Here is a 22,609-nt window from a genome sequence, read left to right as displayed (position 1 = left end):
CTGAAAAAATCCCTTCAATATTGCGAAATTAATAATTGTTCAATCTTTGCTAAAGATTTCAGTCTGCTGATTTATTGCCTAGTTCTTTTAAAATCGTTGATCAGGTGTTACTTTAAAAATGAAAGTAGAATTGGACTTCATCTTTGTTTTTTAAAGTAATTGTATGAATTTATGCATATTTTTCAATTACTCAGCAGTTGTTTGCATAGTTTGTAATGAGTTAATGATTTGGGACTCTTACTTAGTGCCAAGTCCGAGTCTTCTAACAATGATATACAGAGTCACAGACCAAGCCTCACTACATAGGCAAAGGAGTGTCAATATAACTGCCTTAGTCCCAATATGAGGAGAGTCTACATCTTTAATGAAAATCGCAATTCTCAATTTTGTAATGTCATCCAAATGGAAAAGTGAATCTTCCTGTCAAATGCACTTCAATATATCTGTTTTTGATAAAAATTAAAATGTAGATTCTGATCAACCTTATTGTGTTCCAAAGACCTTAACTTCCGTTCCAGTCCCCAGATCTTAGATATCTTCCAAAATGATTCTATTTCAATGTAGAGAGCTTAAAAAATAGTGTTATATTCAGAAGCAACCTTCTCCAGAAAACTTGGTCAATTTTGCACTTAGAAAAAACATGTTTGACAGTCTTTGCATTGCAAGGATCAACACAGCAACTATCGAATAGGTAGCAACGAAGAGAATTATGGAGATTTAGTATCATCAGTTGCTACTTCGAAGTTTGGACCACCAAGTTGTGGATTACAAATTAGCACTCATTTAATGATATACACATAGCTCATGTTGTTGCTTCCTTTTCTTTGTTCATGCATGGAGATACAGAAAAAATTATGCATCGCTGGTTCTTCGTTTTTTTTTTTTTTTTTTTTTTTTTTTTTTGGCTTTTCAGATGTAAGCACTTCCATTTTTTTTCCCTAAAAGTTGTATCTTCTGCAGGCCCAACAAGGAGAATTAAAAGTGCTTACAAGCTTGGCTGATTCTAGGTATAAAGTTGAAGTATCATGTGATGTACCGAGAATTGGTGTGGTAAGTTGCACCACGAGTTTTCTGTTTTATTTTCAAAAAATCATCTTGCATTTAATGTCTTGGGGTTTACCTTCTTCAAGTGACCAGTTTTAGGATGTCCAATAACATTGATATATCAACTGTACTACTTAAAATTTCCTTGCCTATTGTTGGATTGTACGAAAGATACAAAGGATTTTGTCTGTTATGCTGATATAACGAGCAAATAATTTTGGAAAATCATTTTGAATTTTGTTCCTGCCCTCCATCTTCTTTATTGATGTAATTGGAATTGTTGGAATCTTAATCGAGTAAGATATAGGATTTAGGGAAATGCAACTGAAACTGTTATATGTGAGGAACATTATATGCCGTTTTCACTGTAACAGTACTTGTGTGTACTTATGAAAGTTGCAAATTTCATGTTACTTGTCATGAAAACAGGTCAGTGTCTGGAGATTTTGCTTGAATTTATAATTGCGAGCTCCATCAAGACTTGCTCAACTTAGTAAAAAAATTGGCACATTAAGTTAATCTCTGCGAAACTCAGACAAACTTACTACTGTTGAGATTCACGTGTTAAGAAGAGAAATGATCGGGACCAAAACCAACTCAAATTCTGCAATGATCAAAGAGATAAACAACCCTAGGGAAACTGATACAGGTGCAATCGATTCAAAACTGGAACTGGTGACTGGATCGGTCCACCTATCAAACCGGTTTTTAAACTGGAACTGGAAAAACTGGACTGGTCAGATCTCAATGAACCAGGCTTTAAAAAATACATAAAATAATTAGTTTTTAGTGAAAAAATCTATTTTTAAGATTTAAAACCATGATTCCAAGCCAATAGAGACAAAATATACAAAATTTTCTCATCTATATACCATGTAAAGGTGAACGAAATGACACCATGTGCCATACATATCAGCAACAAAGTACATAATAAATGAGGCTCTGAATGGCCTGTAGGGTCCAAAAACAATGCTACAAGCTATTGGGCCACTGACCCGCTACAAGTCTACATATCAGTGATCAACATGATCACTTCTCATCATGATCAAACTCATCACCACTACTAGATATAGGATGATCAACAGGTGCTACATAAACACCATTTGGCTTAGGGCCTTTGAAGCCCTTTTCTGGAGATATAACAAAGTCTCGACTCCCACATAGCTTGGTAATAAGGTGAGCAGGCGACATTACAAGGGGATATCTGCATCAATGTTGCGAAAATCGTGATCGGGATTAAATCGGTGAGGGGAAAAAATCGGGAAAAAGATTGGAAAATACAAAATATTCATTTTTTTTCAAATTTTTAATATCTAAAGCATCTACAACATAAAATAAATATATTGACACATAAATATGATAAAAGAACTAATATATAAGATGTGTAATATCATTTTTAGTACTACATCACACATAATAGTGAATCATGTCCTGAATAGTAAGTCCTGACTTCTGAGTCCCAACTCAGCCTCAAAATATCAAAAAAAAAATAATAATGTATCTCATATCATGAGTCATAGTGTCATATACAATGAAATGAACCAAATAACTAATAACACTAATTTCCTCTGCCCCTCTTGCGAGAAAATGCAACAACTTTTCCTTTCCCTCTAGATGTAGATGCCGATGGAGTTGGCAGTGGACTCTGCTGTGTTCTAGAAGCTGAAGAACTAAGAGCTACAGGAGGTAGAGCACATCCTCTACTGGTGGCAGGGGTAGCCTGGGTAGGTGGTGTCACCTCCTCCTCCTGTTCCTCCTCCTCCCCCCCCTCTACGCCTTCCACTACCTCCCGCTCTAACCAATCATCGATAGACTCAATGAGAGGCCTCTCAGCCTCAACCCTCCATGCCGCAGTGGTGTCAATCCCATCCAATAAGATGGCCTCCATATCAGGTATCCTCTCAAGTTGCCTCATCCACAATCGAAGATTGTAGTAGACGTAGACCATGTCATTAAGTCGCTAGGACTCCAGCTTGTACAAAGATCATAAAATAATAATTATAAAAAAATATTATTTAATAAATTCAAAAAATTAATTGGAAACTTGGAATATTTTAAGTTTTAGGTTTAACCTGTTGCGCTCCTTGTTGTGTATTTTTTCAAATACACTCCAGTTGCGTTTGCATCTTGAGGAGCTACATGTTTGGCTGAGGATTCGAATGGCAAGCTTTTGCAGATGGGGTACTCTGGCACCATAACGAGTTCACCATGCATCTACAACAAAATTACAAATAAGATAAACACAAAGAAAAAAATGAAATTTGAAAGTTGAAGCAAAGTATGAAGTTATGAACTTGAAGAGACAATGAAATTTGAAACAAACTAAAGAATACCTGACATTTTAGTCTTCCTATCAACCACAGCCATCTCAAAGCTAAATGTGCCACCTGCCATCTTGTATATCTCTATTTCTTTGGAGATTTTTGCACGTTTTGCTAGAGATCGCACCATCCTCTGAACACAGGTTAAGAATTCATCGATGATCTTAGCATCAAATAAGAACCCACATGGGTAAGAAAATGCGGGGTTCAGGTAGATCCCTGCAGCATGAATGGGACGATGGAGTGTGTTGTTCCATCGTTCATCAATCACTTCCCATAGGAGGAGTTGTTTCTGAAACCCCTCATCTCCCTTATCATCATAGTAGGCCCGAATGGATTCTTTGGCCCTGTCCATGGCCTTATACAAATAATCCATTGCGGGCTTGTCACCATCAACTAATCGAAGAACCTTTACCAAAGGTTCAGTAACACTGCACACCTCCTGCACTCCCGCCCAGAAGTCTTCTTGGTATGAAACTAATTTGCATATGGCCTCTCCCTCTGGTTTGCGGCTAAATGTCAAAGCACACCACTCATTTGAAAGAAACATTCTCTTCACATCCCACATAGAATTCAAGAGGGATTGAAGAGATATGAAACTGGTGGCAAACCGTGTAATGGTAGGGCGCACCAACTCCTTGTTGTTGGTGAATTTTCTCATCAAGATAAGCACAAATGCATGATTATATATAAATTTTGTAATGCTTTTTGATGAGTCAACAATATCTTTGACAAAGAAAATTTTTCCTATGTCCTCCAACATCAAATCAATACAATGTGCAGCACAAGGTGTCCAAAATAAAGTAGGATGCCTCTCCATAAGCATCTTGCCAGCAACAACTTAATTTGCAGCATTGTCTGTTATGACTTGGACAACATGTTCTGCACCCACCTTCAAAATAAACACATCCAGCGAATCACATAATAATTTTGCATCTTTGATATGTGAAGATGCATCAACAGATTTCATAAACATTGTCCCCTTGGGACAATTAACCAAGAAGTTTATAAGCGTTCTCCCCTTTTGATTAGTGCAACCATCTGACATCACTGTACATCTTGTTTGTGCCCATGATGCTCTAAACTCTTCCAATCTTTTGGTGCAGTCAACCTTTTCATCTTGAAGAATGCGACCTCTAAAGTCATCATAAGAAGGGATTTTGTACCCTGGGCCATACGAATTGCAATAGATATCAACAATAGCGCTGGAAAATATCGGATTATATCCTGGCAACGCTGAAAAATGGATTATTCCTTACGCTGAAAGGAATATCACTCCAAAGGAGAAACTTGCCCAACAACTTGTCAGCTTGTTCTTTCTCCTTTTTTTTAAGCATTGAAGTGATAGATTGTTGTGAACCAGCCGTGGTTCTAGGAAAAAAATGATGATGTAGCAACAGGGTTGGTTGTAGACATTGATGCTGAAGTAGAACCAACACCACTTTCATATTCATCTCCTAACACTCTCCCTGCTAGTTGACTCTTCAGATCTGCTTTGGACACTTTGACTTGCTCTAATTCTTCCAATGATTTGAGGTCTCTTCGGATGATTTCCGGATTTGTATTTTTGTAAGGCCCTACCTCATATCCAGGGATTTTTGCAAGGTGATACTTCAATCTATAAACCCCCCGTCATATGATGCCCACACAACTTGCAAGACAAGTTTGATCTATCAAACCCTCCATTGGGTTCACCAAATTCCCATGGAGGGTCCAATTTCCTTGGCATGTTTGTAACTTGGTTGAACTCTTGAGTTTTAATGTAAGATGAAGTTTGAAGTTGAACCTATGGCACAATAAGAGTTGCAAGTTAAAAAAAAATAAATTACATACATGACACAACACATTGAATTTTTGAAAAAAAAACCTCAACTCAATCCAACAATAATAGAAGAAATGCACATTCAAACCCAATAAAAAATGATGCAAAAAAATAGAGCACAAGAAAAATTAAACTAATAAATCTAACAATCAAGTTTTTGCATTTTTGACGAAAATGAATCCTCTCCACTCTATGCAACAAAAATGAAAAAAACACACCATAAAAAATCATTGATAATCAATGGGTTATAGAAACCCAAACAAAAACAAGAAAAAACCAAAATAAAATGGCCAAATTTGGTGCCCATACCTAGAAACCATGGTTTGCTGAAGAAATTTGGTCCAAACACAAAGTTCTCTTGTTTGGGATGCTAAAATTTTCCATTTCTCTCCTCCTCTGCCCTAGTAGACGCCTTCCTCTCCTCCTCAGCTCTCAAACAAGTCCACTATCTGCTAAAAATGAGAAATGAAACTCATCAAATCGCTTATAAAACACGCTGTCCCGAAGGCCCACGATTTCTTCCGCTCGAATCACGATTTTTTGGTAAAAATTGTGATTTTTTTCAGCGATTTTTTCGAAACAAAAACTTTATAAAATCAGGTGATTACGTCGGTTGATTCAAAAAATCGCGATTTTTTGAAAACATTGCAATTAAATCGCGATGTTTGCAACATTGATCTGCATCATACCACCATCTAGGAATGTATTGAAACACAACTTCTTTGCATTGTTTTTTCCAATGGTTATCCAAAGTGGGTTGTGTTCGTCTTGGTTGGGAGGAAGTGGGAGGAAGTGGCATTAGCAGAGGCATTGGCGAGGGAAGTTGAGGAATAACTCTTGATGTTCAACCTGTCATTTCCATTAGATTGTTGGCCTTAATTATAAGACCCAAGAGCAAGAGGAACATAGTGGAAGTGGTCATTGGCGGAAGGGATAGAAGAGGAGTCTTGAATCTCAAAATATTCATACTGACCAACGCTCATGGCTTGTAAAATTTCCTTCTTCCTTGCAATTTATTCTTGTATAGCCTTATCCCTAGCCTTATTCACCTCAAACATCTCAAAATTCATAAGGTATTTTGCCCTAATATTGCCTATCACTTATTTCGGTGCTTTACATGTCTTTACTTGGCCTCTTATCTCATCTAAGTGTTGTTCCAACCTAAGTCACTGTGTTTGATGAACAAAATCCTCCAGGTTTGAAGTTTGCCGAACTTAAATGCATGCCGAATTTATTCATTTCACTTCGCTGAACATTAAGGTGAACTTGAACCCAAACACGAACACAAATAAAATTAAAAGAATCGCCTTAAATTTGATTAAATCCAACTTCATGTTAGGATTATCTTGGCGGTTGATAATTAAAAAAATTAAAAATTAAAACCCTAAAGGCTAAATTTACACGCTATAGCCTATCACTTCACTCTTGACTCTTGCCGCACGCGTTAACACTCGACTGAGCACTCTCGACTAATGCTGCTTGCCCACACTCCACTCTCGACCCCTGCATTCTAACGATTTTGCATAGCTATATCTCCTAGCGTTTAGGCAGATTTCTAAAACGATATCGATGTAACATGAGGCAATAACAAACTCTTGGCCCATAGGCACAACTGCACATTGACAAGCCTCAGGTAGTATTGGTGGAGGGTGTAATTTTAGCTGATTTTGTAATTTTAGCAAGTTTCAAGGGATGCCACGAAATCTAAAAATGTTGGATTAATAAATTTATTTGATTCAAAGCCAATAATTTTAAAGAAGTTATGTTAGGATAGAAGAGTCAAATTTGTTGATTGGGCGCTACTTATTATTAAAATTTTAGGAATAAGAAGTATAATCAGAGAGTTGAAAACAAACACTCACTTTTATATTAAATATTCATGATTTTTAATGCTTTTATATAAATTTATAATTTATAATAATTTATAAATTATATTTTTTTAAATAAGAAATGGTGTAGTTTAGAATTTAGATTTTTTTTGTCTTTTAAATTGAAATTTAATTTTGATGATACATGTTTTCATATTATTTAAAATGAGTTTTTGAATATATAAATGGATTTAGTATTCTTACAAATTGTGAGACATTTGCATTGTGAAAATCACTTAATTCAAACTTCCAATTCCAGTGAATTATTGTTAGACTTGGAACAAAATTGACCAAAATATGTATCAAAAAGAACCAAAATTTCTAATATATATATATTAAAATTTATAATATGTTGAACTTAACGCTGTACTCTATTGCCAATTTTTTTAGTGTCAAACTTTATTCGAACTTCAAAGTCATCGAATTTGAACAAGAACATGAATGCGGTGACTTAGGTTTCAACTTGAAAATACCCCCTTCTCCAACATATTTTTGGCAATATTCGCAGATCATTTTTCCATCAATCATATCACAATGAGCCCATGCAGTGTCCTTGGCTTTTGGAGGCATGGTGGTTATTGGCTAATGAAATATTTGAAAGCTACAAAGGAAATAAATCTGCAAATTTAAAAAAAATTGTAGCCAAGTAAAATGGAAAACCTAAGATAAATCTGGAAAAAAAGGGCAAATTTAGCTTACAAACAGGTTGAAATTTGACTTGAAATCTAACAATTGAAGTTTGTAACAACACAAATAAATATTAAATAAATGGACAACAATGAAATATGGATTTTTTCAAGTGAAAATCCTTACCTGGAAATGCAAACTAGTTGCCTTAGCCTTCTCTTGAAGATGTCAACTCCACTAGACAACTCCAAAGTAGCTCCTAGATGACAAACAAAACCCAAACTCATTGCTATTCCTCTATTCCAATAAAAACTCAACACTGTCCAAGCTCACAAAAACTCCAAATGAGATGTATGAGGCAAATGAGAGGGGGGGCATGCTTTTAAAGGCTTGGAGGCGCTGTTTTTGGAGGTAAACAACCTCTAGTTTCCTTGAAACCGCTCATGCATGCCCAATATTGCTCCGCATGGGGTACACGACCGTGGTGGTAATGAAGTGGTTTCTTTATGATGTAACCTACTGGTTTATGGAAAAACCAATTGGTTTTGTCACAAACAAATTGGTTTATGGCTAGTTTGAAGTAAACCCTAGGCCTCCAAGACAACTAATCAGGTTTATTGACTGGTTTGACTAGGGCAGCTAGGGAACCAACTAGTTTGATCAGTTACCGGTATGACCCAACCGGTTTTGAATACTATGGTGCAACCCTATACAGAGAAATAAATCCTACTAGCAACAAGGGCACTAGAGAGAGCTCAGAGAAGTAACCCAAGCATAAGTTAGATTAAAACAAGAATAAGAATACAAAATGCTTTATTGTGCCGTTAGGCCAAATCACTTGTATACAAATGAATGAATGATCACAAATGTAAAAATACAAATAAGAGTTGTGTATTTGTACACAACTTGAGAGATAGGGTGCTTTCCTCAAGAGGGGTATTAAGCCTACATAGAAAATCTAGAGCTTATCATCAAATCACAAATAATGTCAACCATGGCCAAATTGAAGATTATATGCCTAATTTCATGACTCTCCCTTACGCTGAATAGGTGCCACAAATGGAAGGCATCACAAGAGTTGCATCTTCCCGTAATGGTGATCAAAGGCTAGATTGAGAAGGCATGACATATCATCTTTGTTAAATAACATATTGTTCCCTTAGATATCCAATGGGTCATTTGTAGCAGAAGGTATGTTCTAGAGTGATAGAGGTTTATTAATATAATTAAGGAAACGATAGGTTGGGAGTGACAATAGTATATATTAAAAATCAAAGTTAAATTTAAAACCACCTTGATAGGAAAACTTAAAATATGAATGCATATTATATGTAAATATAATATATAATAAACTTTAAGTTATATTATTATTCTTTCCAAATATAAAAATCCCGTAATTTTATTATAGTATAAAGAAAATTACATTTGTAGATGCTGTGAGCATTCAGAGCTAGCAAAAAAAATCCCGTGACAGTCCTGTTGATTTGGGGTAGCATTGGATGTGCTCTAGCCACGAAAATTGGTGGAGAGGCTAAAGCACATGAGATCTCCAATACCCAAAATGGTTTGGGCAGAATCTAACCAGTTTGGGAGATATTAAAATAACTAATATTTTTAATGGAGTCCTAAGTCTAAACTTAGGGAAAATAAAATATTAATGTGAATTAATATAAAACTGAGTTAGAATGGTGCAAAAGTCATGGATCAAGCCAAATCTAATCTTAGCCGTTGATTAGGGACTTAATCTCGGCCGTTGAATTGTCAACGAGAAAAGTATAAGAGGAGGCTTGAGGGTCACTTGGAGAACACACCGAGTTGATTAAGAATTCGATTTTTTGGGGCAAGGCTTACTGAAGAAATCGAAGGAATGATTTGAGTTGTCGCTGAGGGGCAGTGAATACAGAGGTAGAGAGGGTACTGGGAGCTTCAGCGCAGAAGTCGATAGAGGGTTGACGCAGAGGCAGCTAGAGGCTACACAGAGGTAGCTAGATGCCACGCAGAGGCAGCCAGGCGCTGCGCAGTGCCAGAAAGAGCCAGCGTGGGAGACATAGAGGCTCCATAGGTTGACGCAGAGCCTCCAAACGCTGACGTTGGGCTAGTTGGGCTGACGTTGGGCCAGAGAGGCTGACACAGACCCTAGATGTTGATCCTGGGAGATTTCTTGGGGCATATTGGGGCTGATATCTGTCTTCGACTCAGAGGTACTACTGCCGAGGGCATTCTCTGTTAGGTGAGCCATTTCTGGCACCCAGATTGGATTCTGAATTGCTTAATAATAAAACCCTCATAACTGCACCGATTTTCCCGCATTGGGTTTTTCTGGGGGACATTAGTGCAAAAATAATGGTGTCACTTTTGTGCTTGTTTTTTTTCCTTCAGTTGATGATCTGTATGTGTTGAGACTGTACTTGTATTTATTTTCAGTATTTACATGGTAAATAACTTGTTAATTAACAGAACAAGTAGGAAGAAATAAATCAGAAAGCAGAAGAAGGATTTCTAACAGTTAGAATTAGAAATTCCAACAAGTCCACTGATGAGTAAGAGTGCATGCCATATTTATATAAGAGAGCCATAAAGAAAGCATAGGCAAAATATCATGAGAGGAACATCAACTAAAACCTATGCTATTTGACAGTAGAAAACAAAAATGCATGGTCTGTAGAGAGTCTGTATGTCTAAAATTCATCAAATTGTCCAAAATTATGCAACATAGTGCTCAACAAGAAAACTTTAAAGAATTGCCAGTAGTGAAAGTTGAAACTAACTGGAACTAGGGCTCGCGAATATATTATGATGTAGCACTGTGGGCATTCCCTTGGATTTTCCAGATGATTAAGTCCCAATACCAATCCAACTTTGGAGAGGCAGTTCGCTTTTTGGTTCATTTCCTTGAACATATGGTCAAAAGTGAGATGAGTACACTGTTTGGTGAGATTTATGTTTTGGAAGAGGGGATGAAACATTTAGTTTTGAAGTCAAAAGTCTCATTCATCCAATTTATAACCAATTTTGAGTCACCATAAACATGACGCTGAGATATCTACCTTTCCCTAGTAAGGAATAGTAGGAGGATATTTAATGTTATCATTTCAACGAAGGTATCTGTAGTTGTTCTCAACCTTGTTGAAAAGGAAATATAGAGGGTGTCAGAAAAGAAAATGACCCACTATCCCCTCCCATGGAAGAATCACCTTGGGTTACCCCATTAAAGAAATTTGAAGGGTGATCATGTTGAATTTGAAAATACAATTGTGGATTTTGAGGAAGCTTGTACTCGACCTATGGGTAGGTATCTAAGATGGTGGGGCTTTGAATGGTTATTTGTTAAGGTAAAGTATGATGATTCTAAATAATGGAGTGAGTCTGATCAATCCAAAAGCCCCAAGCAATGGTGAGATGGAGAGCCTTATATTATTTTGGGTGTTGTGTTTGTTTAAGAAAGCAGAGCCTCATTAATTGAAGCTCCATCTCACACAAAGAAAGCCCCAATTAAACTTTGAATTTTTTTGCTAGACTCCTTTAGAGTAGGAGTGTTCAAGTTTTAGATGAATATTTGTTTCAACCTGCATGCAACAAAGGTGACATCTATTTGGATAATGAAAGTATCTCTTCGGAAGTATATCCCACTAGGCGGATGTTAAAAATCATATGTTCCATGTTGTTACAATCACTTAAATCCAAAAATTCTTTATGCTGCAGTATAAGTAATTGTAGATAGAACATAAACCATATAAACCATATGCACAATAGAAGACAACTAAAAAATCAATGAGACACAGAGAAGTTAGGTCAATGACCAGGGCAAAACCCATAAGGGTAAAACCCAATTAGATTCCTCTTCTATTAGAAATTAATTGTTTAGCAGAGAATCAAAGTACAATGAGAGAATGAAGAAGTTCACCCAAATCTGAAGAAGATCTTTGATAGCAGTAGTTGATGTAGACATTGAATCACCTTGGCTCTCCAAGGCCTGCTCTTTGTTATAAAATTGGAAAGGTAGATATATTTTCTTATGTTGATAATCACTTGTGATATTCTTGTAGTTTTATTATCTTCTATTTATGTTCTTCTTTTATCTTAGTTTCATCAAGCAATCATCAAAACAAAAACATGAAGATCAATGACATGAGATGTAGACACTCAGTTAGGGCTAAAACCCTCTCGAGGGGAAAACCTAGTCAAACTCTTTCACTAATCATATTGAGATAGACCAAGACCTTAGACCTGACCAAAATACCTTCCTCCTCTACCAAGTCATCCTTCCAATATGATCCAACAAACTTCAATAGTCTCTTCTTGTCCAAATCTCAAGAAGGACAACAACAAAAGAGGCGGGGAAGAAGCCCATATCACTGAAGAAGTGGAAGAACTTGAAAAGAAGAAATCCAAGGAGGAAGTAAAAGATATCTACTATGATTGGGATAGTCTTCCTCACCTAGTTCTTTTCAAGTTTCTGTTTCAAGTTTTTTGTTGTAAAGTATAACTATCATGGTAGGAATCATTAGAAGCATGATAGGATGCATCATGTTAGGAGATGACATCATAGAAGCATATGATTGAAAGCAAGAGCTCGTGACATCATCATAAAGAAGCATGAAAGATAGCTGAAATAGAAGTCTATCGCTGTAACCTATAGAAGGGTGTAGCTCTTTGTAACTTCATTAGAAGCATAAGTAGTACTTATGAGAAAAAGAAAGTCATCTAGTATAGTGAAGCAACAAAACTTATAGCTTGTTGACTTTAATGTAAAAATACACAAAATGTATTTGTAATAATTTATTGATATATATAAAAATGTACAAGGATGATCGAATGTTACAATGAGGCCCTGCTTATATACCTAGGCAGGTGTCCTTTCCATAAAAGACATGCCTTTTCAGTTAACTAATGATTATTTAAACAATCATTATTTTGATTATTCATTATTTATTGATTTATGTTTATTTTATTTTATACAATTTTATGTTGGTAAAATTGCCCGTTCCTTCAAAAGCTTTGTCCCCAAAGCTATGTTGCTAACAATTTACTTCATCTTGTGTTTGTCATCTATATATATATATATATATATATATATATATATATATATATATATATATACACTTCGTCAATCGTCTCGACATGTATAGCGTGTTAGTGATATTCCCTTGGATTTTATTATTATTATTATTAATTTTTTATTTTTTATTTTTTATATATATATATATATAATTTATTTAATTAGTAATAATAATATTATTATTATTTTAAATTAAATAATTTATAACGTAACTTTATATGGGCTATTGAACTGGTGTATGAATCGACGCCACACCAGTGGTTAGTCTGGGGGAAAAGCAGACGACCACCACCGTAAGGTTATCAACCGAATGCTTGCTGAGAGCTTCGGTGGTCAGCACTTTACAGCAACTCTCGGGATCATTGTTCGACATCAGTTCTCTCCTCGCAATCCCGACAGCCGACTCGCTGCTCACGACATCCCAGAGCCCGTCGGAGGCGATTATGAGGAACTCGTCCTCCTCGCCTTATGCTCCGGCTCGACGGTCAGAGGATTTGAACACACAACCTTTTGATCCCCTTTGAGGCACCCCCAGCTCCCCGTTCAGATATCCGTCCTCCACGAAACCCCCCAGGGATTCGATCCGTGTCCTCTCGGAGCTCGAAGTCGGCTTGTGATCACTCGACAGTTTAACGGCGGTTCCCCACCTTTTTCCCAATGCGGCCCGATAGTCATTGGCATTGGCGACTAGTAGATACTTCTTGGACACCATGGCGACCAGGGCTGTCGTCCCAGAGCTCTCGTCGACACAGCTCTCGGGCTCCACAAGTGCCTTGTCAGTGTTAAGGACTGTATTTTTCACGGCCTTCTGAAGTCCTCCATTGGAAAAATTGATGTCGTCAAGTATGAAATTGAACAAATTTTCCTTAATATATATCACTCCGTCGTTGCCGCCATGATCGTCGAAGACTACATAGAACGCTGTCGGCTTCCGGTGCGGGGCATAAATGGCAGTGCACAATGTTGGTGGCCGAAAGACAGGGGAACTACAACAAAAATCACAAGTGATGACAAGGGAATGTGACAACAGGGGAGAGAAACGGGCAGATTATAGCGGATGGTTGATTCTAACAGCATCACACTAGACCGCATGATATTTTTTTTATTCTCAAGGCCAATATTGATCCCACTGATAGGGATGTTTATAGCTAGACTCTTTAGAAACTCACGTAAAGCTTCCAAAGATCCCAGAGTTGAAGCTTGCACACGAACTTCCTCGCCAATATTGTCAATTTGAGACATTACATTTTTCATATCTTGCATTGCTTCATCCTTGAGATCTTCCAAATCATCCTCGGGTCCTACAACATGTGACTGAGTTCCTGTTATAGCATGCTTAGGGCCCCTGTGCAGTAATCTTCATTACCTGTGCAACCTTCAACTCCTTGCAATGTTGGTAAGATCCCTTTATTCGAACCTCCTTCATTGGATGAGGAGTCAAATAAACACGAATAGTTGTCACAATGGGACCTTGCATTCCACACACCACAATTTGATCTCCTTCATGAAGCACGCCGTTTATAAGTATAACATCAATTGTAGTTTCCAATCCCTCATTCACATCAAAACCGTGTTCCTTTGCACAGGCATACAAAGCAGCTGATTTCTCACACCTAACTAGTCCAGTAAGCAATAAAACATTTTTCAGTCCATCTCGTTCCACATCCTTGCTGAGAGTCTTTGACTCATCCTGGAGGAAATCCCAATCTTCATCTTAACTAGTACTGTTATTTTCTTTATCTGAACCAAAAACTCGGTCATGCCAACTATGTAGCCAATCATTTAGAAACATAACTGACTTTGAGTTCCCACAGACCTCCTCTAAGGTTTCAGATTGATATTTGTCGGTCCACAACGAATTGTTCATATTGATTGGTCTATTACAAGCTCCACTACTAGAGATAATTTGTTGCCCAACACTTTAAATAACTTCTCAATTAGATTCTCAGTCTTGTCTAAGACACTAGGATATTCAGGGAGATTATCCAAAGATTGAGCCTTTTGACAAGGAAACTTTTCTTTCGTGAAGGATGGAAATTTACTAGAGTTGTAAAAACATTTAAACCCTTCACCATTATTAAATGTAATGTTTTGTGCATTATTCTCATTATTTTGATCATGGTTTTCTTCCTCCTCTTTCTCATAATCCACGTTTTCTTTTTCAGATATGTCATCTTCATAATTATTTTCTTCAAAATCAACAATGTCTTCCTCTGCATCTTTCTCATTGTTATGATATTGTTCATCTTCTTGTTTCTCAAGATAGTCTTCTCCCACATTATCTTCATCTAGATCATCATCTTGATCTACATAATCCTCATCTACATCACCTTCATTTGGATTATCATCTTAATCTATATCATTCTCATATTCATCATTATCTATTACATCTTCATTTTCGTTATCATCATTCTAATCAAAATCTTCTTCTCCTGCTTCACATTGTTTCGTTTCTTCACTGTCGCTATCATATTCCTTATTATCGATTTCCTTTAGACGGGTTGTAACTTTTGCATATGTTTTTTCGCACTTCTGAAACTTTTCTTGAATTTTACTTAACTGCTCAATGAATTCAGGACGTAAACGCAAGTACTCACATGGTTATATTGTGCGGTGGATAACGTTCAAGGACTCACATGGTTATATTGTGCGGCAGATAACGTTCAAAGTCTTGCATGGGTCTGATACCACTGAACCAACAAAACTTAAGGCTTGTTGACTTTAATGTAAAAATACACGAAAGGTATTTGTAATAATTTATTAATATATATAAAAATGTACAAGGATGATCGAATGTTACAATGAGGCCTTGCTTATATACCTAGGCAGGTGTCCTTTCATGATTGGGCATGTCTTTTAGACATGCCTTTTTAGTTAACTAATGACTATTTAAATAATCATTATTTTGATTATTCATTATTTATATTGATTTATATTTATTTTATTTTATACAATTTTATGTTTGTAACATATAGAGCTCATCATACGTCATTGAAAAGGAGCATTTGCAAGATGAGGATGATCAAGATCCTCCGTTGGAATCTTCATTGGAAGGTTCACCTACTGGAAGAAGCAAGTGTCTCGCTGAGAATTCCAACTTGTATGGGATTCATGGGATGATGGTATGATGTCAAAAGAAGTGAAGCAGGTCAAGGGATTGAAGTTCTTTCAATCAAAGAAGCTGCTGAAGGAAGTCTAGATGACCAAAAGAAAGAGATGAGGTATGCATGCTTGTATTTGATAAAATAGAGTCATGTCATATGGTTGCAAATACCATGAATAAGAGCTCTACCTCAAGAGATGAAAAGAAAGGATCCTCTCTTGTGAAAGGATGCATGATAGCATGGTTCACACATTGACTAGATGAAATTAACATAATATGTCCTCATATGAAATATGAGGTTGATGACAAAGTTGAAGGAACTATAATTGGAACTATGGAGAAGGCAATCAACATCCAAGGACTAGAAGATTTGACTATGATATCTCCATGGGAAAGATATGAAGATCCTGATAAAGTCTAAAAAAGAAAGAGACCCTTGGCGTTGTATATCTTTTTGGAGATGTATCAATATATATGCAAGATACTCATGGAAACAAGGAGATGTCATGATGAAAGACCATCACAAAGGTATTTTTGATTTAATGTTCATTTTCTATTTTTGAACAATATCAAGATGGGCTAATGCAGGGCTACCAAAGGAAGAGCTGTAGATGTCATCTACAACTGACACTCGTGGTAGGATGAAAGATCTTGAAGGAAACATGATACGAAGAAGGTAGCATGATATGAAGGAAAGGCCATATATGGACTAATGGATCACTTTCCAATGAAAGAAAGGATGACATGCTTCACATGATTCATAAATAAAAGTGATGGATGATCGATGCCCTACAAAGGAGTCCAAAAGATGAAGACTCCTGAATAAAGAAAAAGAAGTTCATGGCATCGAAAGGAGGAGCTCTTCAAGCAGCTGGTCGTCCCATTATTTCCAACTAAAGAGCTGTTAGAAGCAAGTCCCTGGTCAAGAGGGAGCTTGGTCAACTCCCTGATTAAGAGTGAGCTTTGGTACATTCCTTTTATAGGAATGGGTACATTCCTTCACTAGAATGGGCATATCCTCCCTAATTGAGAGGGAGAGATAGACACATCATTCTCGTCTTCACTTGGGAAGACAAAATGGAGGATTGGGTAAGCATATGGCATCCGATACTCTTTGAGGATGTGGTAGGGCATCATATAAAAGTAGTTGTAGAGGACCAATATTCTTTAAGGACTGGGAATCCAAGATAAGAATAGTCCTGGTGGAACATACTCTGAGAGAACTCGGGTGGGGTATGTTCTGAGAGAGACAATGATGAGGGTGTCTATAAATCATTGGTCTCGCCAGCATTGTGCTTTGATTTTGTGGAGAGATAGAGTTCTTAGTCAAGGCCTTGTTATGTGACAATGCTGGATGATATGATGCTATATAGATGGGTTACCAATCTGACTCTTCTTATGAGAATTCTTCAAATTGAGAATGTCGAGGTACCTTGTATGAATTATGAATACCTCCCTAGTTAAGAGGGAGTGTTGAAATATGTAACTAGGCTCGGTCTTCATAATGGCATATGATCATGATTTTATGTATTTAATGAAAAGAAAAAAAATAAATTTATTGTTTGTGTTCATGAGGCATGGGATTCATGCTCAAAGAAAATTTATTTTTAGGTCAAGCACCCATTGAGTGCTTCTAGGTTTGTCATAAAGTCAATTGAGTCATTGTCATGTATTGAAGACCCATTTGGGCATGTTACATATTGTAAAGAAAATTGAGTGAAAATAGAGACAAAAGACTCTCCAAGACCTCGTCATGGAACAAAGATCAAGTCGGGCTACATGAAGGGACAAGTCGGCCTCAAGATAGCAATTCGTACCCTTCACAAGCATATAAAAGAAGGAATTCGATCTCATTTGAACACTCACTCAAGCAAGTTTGATCTCCTCAAGATAGAAGCGAGAAAAGGATGAAGAAGAAGAAGAAGATCAAGATCGAAGTTTTGGGCCTCTCTCTCTCTCTTTCGTTAGGGTTTCTACAGTTTCTGGGATAGACACTGCATAGAAGCTGTGAAGTTGCAAGGTCGAAGTTGTGACGCTGCCTCTAGGTCGAAGATGCATCAAGGTCAAAGCTTTGAAGTTGCTAGGTCGAAGTTGCTGAAGTTGCTAGGTCAAAGTTGCTGAAATTGTTGCTGGGGTTGAAGTTGTTGGAGAAGTTGTTGGAAGGTTGAAGTTTGTTGTTGGAAGCTGTCTAAGGAAAGCTCATCAAGAAGGAAAGATGACTTGGTCTTGGAGGGTCTTGGTCAAGGGTCATAAGTCTTGGAATTCATCAATTGAAGTTATATAAGAAGAGAAGGATTTTGGTGGGTTTTCCTCTCAGATCACTTATACATTGTGTCCTATTGTCTCATTGTTCTTTATGATTTGGTAGTTGTTTGATGATGGAGAACACTAATAATAATAAAGGAATGAAGAAGTTAATCAAGTAGAGGAAAAATACATCGCAAGCAATTATGAAAGAAGAGAAATCACCTACACTTGTTGCCCCCTAGATTTCTCAACATGCAACTCCATTTTGTTCGGGATTGTATGGAACTATCAGCTCCCTATTAATCCCAGATTCCTTATAGAAAGCTATGATTTCCTTTGAAGTATATTCTCCTCCATTATCAAACCTTAGAATCTTTATTCTCCTTTCTGTAAGGTTCTCCATTTCAGGTTTGAATTCTTAAATTTGATGAATACTTCATCCTTGGATTTTAGCAAATAAACCCAAGTTTTCCTTGAATGGTCATCAATGAATGTCAAATAATGTAGATGACCTCCAAGAGACTTTGTAGACATAGTGATAGGACCACATACATCGGAATGAATGAGATCCATAGCTTTTTTATACCTTGAAGCACTACTTCCAAATGGTCTCTTGACATTTTTATCTAATGCACATCCCTTGCATACTCCTTCATGATCCTCCTTGAGTTTGGGGATGCCATTCACCATTGAATTTAGAGTTGGTAGTATTTTGTAGTGAAGGTGACCAAACCTTCTATGCCGAAGTTCACGTAGGCTTACTTCAATTTGAACCAAAGCTTGAGAAAGGGGAGTTAGCACTCTGTAGAGTCTTCCTTCTCGAATCCCAATCATCTTTGCATTTTCGATACTAGAGTTTTTATCCCATGCTACAACCTTTCCATCTATAAAAGGGACTTTATCTCCCTTATCTTCTAGACATGAAATATAAAGTAGATTCTTTTGTAAACCTGGAACAAATAGGATATTGTTGAGAGGAATAGTTCCTACATTCTCTAGCTGCAGCGAGGTTGATCCAATTCATGTTACAGGATAGATCTTCTTGTCACCAAGCTCAACGAAGTAAGAAGATTTCCATCCTGATAACGTCTTTAGTTGTTTGTGCTCACCAACAATATGTCTTGATGCTTCTTTGTCGATCACGCAAATGTTCTCATCTTCAAATGTGCCAATAAGAACTAAGAATATTCTTTCGTCCTTCGTAGATATTTTGGTCATATCATTATCAATAAATAGGAGATTCCACAACGCTTTGATGCCCTTCTTGAGATGGCTTGCTACATTCGAACATTTCTTTAGAAACGTCTTTAAGGGAGTTGTGATCTTCATCATGCTCTTAGCCAACCTTAGCTCTGAAACCATGTTGGGAAATCTATATGGCAATAGTTAGAATGATTTCTCTTATACATGATAACTACTTGTGATGTTTTTTAACTTTTACTTACTTATTAGCTTCTCCTCTTATTATTATGTTGTTCTTATCATCAAACAACTACCAAAACAAGAAATCAACAGTACACATGAACACAAGATATAGGTTGCAAGCCAGGGCCAAAACCTCTCCACTTGAGAGGAAAACCCACAAATATTTTCTCTTCTTATAGACTCTTTAATTGACAAATTCCAATACTTCTAGATCAAAACCAGTACCCTTCCAAGGTCAAGTCCATCCTTCCAGATGATGTGCTTCCTTTGTCCAAGTCAAACCCAGTCAAATCTCTTCCAGCAACACAACTTTGACCCCCAACAACAAAATTTTGGCCTCTACTGCAGGTTCCATTTTTTTTCGTCCCTCCCAGCAGCAACTGCTTCCACATGTGTGAGCTTATTTCGGGCTTCCAAGACTTCTTCAGACCTTTGCTTGACTTCCTCCTTCTAGGGCTTGAGGATGACCAAATGAGCCTTCCTTCGACCTTCTTTCTGCACTTTCTCCGAGTTCAATCTTGCAACAACAAAACCCTAACCCAACAGGTGAAACCCTAGCTTCCTTCTCACATGTGAAGAGAGATAGTGAAAATAGCCCAAACACTTGATCTTCGTCCTTCTTCCTTCGCTAGCCTCTTTCTTCTCCATCGCTTATTTTTTGATAGAATGAATTGTCTACCTAGGAGGTTGGGTTCCCTTCTAGATATAGGCTTCCAAGGTGGACGAAGTTCCTCAAATTAGGCCGACTTCTTTGCTGGCAGACCAACTTGGTCTTGGAGGGAATTCTGACACTTTTAAATACAAAAATAATTCTTTTTACAAGTTACAATGTGCCTGATGGGGTCTTCAACTATGACAATGACTCTTTTGACTTCTTGATCTAGGACAAACCCTAGAAGCATTCAATGGGTGCTTGACTTCTAAAATAAAAGACCTTGAGCATGAAACCTATGCTCTAAAATAGCAATAATAATTTTTCTTTCATTTTACAATTTACAAGAATCAAAAGTACATTTCATATTTATGAAGACCAAACCTAGTTACACATTTTTCAACATACCTAAGCCTCATAGACATGGATATGGATCCTTAGCATAGACATGTATATGAAATTGAGAAGTTTAATAAGGTATGCACTATTATCAATTTTGTCATTCCAATAGGTTGCTTATTGGATACTCGCTACAATGTAGGATCCTTAAGGAGGGGAGTGGAAGTTGAAACCTGTTACATGTGTAATCCTTAATTGAAAGAACAAACTTGCGGCTTTGAGAAGGTACGCACAATCATTACACTAGTTTATGTAGCTCAGACATGTGTTCTCGCCTCATATTGTGTCTATGAGGCTAGGGAACACATTTTCTCCAATACCCATAGCTAGTTTCGTGAGGAAAGGCCCTAATTAGTTTTAATTAAGCAGTTAATTAAATTTTCCTATGTGAAATAACTTAATTAATCAATATTAATTGGGGTAAATTGATTTTCCTCAAGAGACTTCCGGAAAAGTCATTTGACGAGGTGAAGATGATGTTGGCCATCGATCGTGATTCGATCATGGCCGTTGATTCATCAATAAGAGATAATAAGAGGAGATCGAGGGTCATTTGGAGAGCAACACAAAGGAGATACAAATTGTAGTGAGAGCAAGGGCGCAGATGCAACACATGAATACTAGCAGAAGGGTTTCAACAGGGAAGTTGGGAGAAGGATTCCAAAGAAGATTTCCACAGAGATTTCCAGTATTCTTAGAGTCAGAGAAAGATTGAATTTATTTGCAGCAATAGGGCCGAGAAAGTAGTGCGAATAGCTAGTTTACCTAGTGCAAATTGTTGGAGAAGTGAATTCCATTTCTAGTTGGCAAAAGAATTGCCTTAGGAGGTGCGAGTAGCTTCAAAGGACAGAGGGAGGCAATATATTAACTAGAACGAATTTTTGGAAGCGTTTTTTAGTTTCTAGTGCGAGTTGCAGGCAGAGGGTGTGAGTTTGCTAGAGGAGGCCGAGTTTGTTTTTGTGGAGGAAACTTAGTGTTTCCAGATCGATTTTCCAGTTGGATTAGTGGGAAATTTTTTCCGAAGCTTTGCTAGTGCCAAGAAAGAAGATTAATGTACTCTCAAATTGCTGAAGATTAATAATAATAAAACCCTCATATGCAGAACTGGTTTTCCCTGGGGTTCTTTCTAGGGATATTTGTCCGAAAATACTGGTGTTTTATATTTGTGTGTGTGTGTGCATAATTTTCTTTGTTCCTGTGGAATTTATTTTCAGTGAGGTTGCAGTTGTGTTTTATTCAATATTTGTTGCAAGTATTTGCAGTTGACAAATAATCTAAAATGATAGGAGAATAGTAACTAGTAATTGCAATAGTATTTTAAATTTCACACATTTGTTTGGTGATTTTGATTGCTTGCTTAATAGATTCCAAAGAAGATTTCCACAGAGATTTCCAGTATTCTTAGAGTTGGAGAAAGATTGAATTTATTTGCAACAATAGGGCCTTGAAAGTAGTGCAAATAGCTAGTTTACCCAATGCGAATTGTTGGAGCAGTGAATTCCATTTCTAGTTGGCAAAAGAATTGCCTTAGGAGGTGCGAGTAGCTTCAAAGGATAGAGGGTGGCAATATATTAGCTAGAACGAATTTTCGGAAGCATTTTTTAGTTGCTAGTGCGAGTTGTGGGCAGAGGGTGTGAGTTTGCTGGAGTAGGCCGAGTTTGTTTTTGTGGAGGAAACTTAGTGTTTCTAGATCGATTTTCCAGTTGTATTAGTGGGAAATTTTTTTCGGAGCTTTGCCAGTGTCAAGAAAGAAGATTAATGTACCCTCAAATTGCGGAAGATTAATAATAATAAAACCCTCATATGCAGAATTGGTTTTCCCCGAGGTTCTTTCCAGGGACATTTGTACGAAAATATTGGTGTTCTATATTTGTGTGTGTGTGTGTGTGTGCATAATTTTCTTTGTTCCTGTGGAATTTATTTTCAGTGAAGTTGCAGTTGTGTTTTATTCGGTATCTGTTGCAAGTATTCGTAGTTGACAAATAATCTAAAAAGATAGGAGAATAGTAACTAGTAATTGCAATAGTATTTTAAATTTCACA

The 22,609-nt window shown here is 37.0% G+C and overlaps 1 protein-coding gene across 2 annotated transcripts in view; it reads left to right on the top strand.

The window, feature by feature from the left end:
* The window catches only part of OEP37 (chloroplast outer envelope protein 37), a 133,936-nt gene that overhangs the window by 91,158 nt on the left and 20,169 nt on the right, over nt 1–22,609 (top strand). For both annotated transcript variants that reach the window (XM_089419952.1, XM_089419962.1), the window contains one exon: nt 961–1,050. In XM_089419952.1, the coding sequence (XP_089276078.1) occupies nt 961–1,050 (90 nt within the window). The remainder of the gene's footprint in view (nt 1–960; nt 1,051–22,609) is intronic.

This window comes from Pinus tabuliformis, chromosome 6, assembly GCF_031772625.1.
Source record: "Pinus tabuliformis cultivar Carrire ecotype Pingquan chromosome 6, CPIR1, whole genome shotgun sequence".
NCBI classification, from domain to species: Eukaryota; Viridiplantae; Streptophyta; class Pinopsida; order Pinales; family Pinaceae; genus Pinus; species Pinus tabuliformis.
This window is presented reverse-complemented; position numbering and strand designations above follow the sequence as displayed.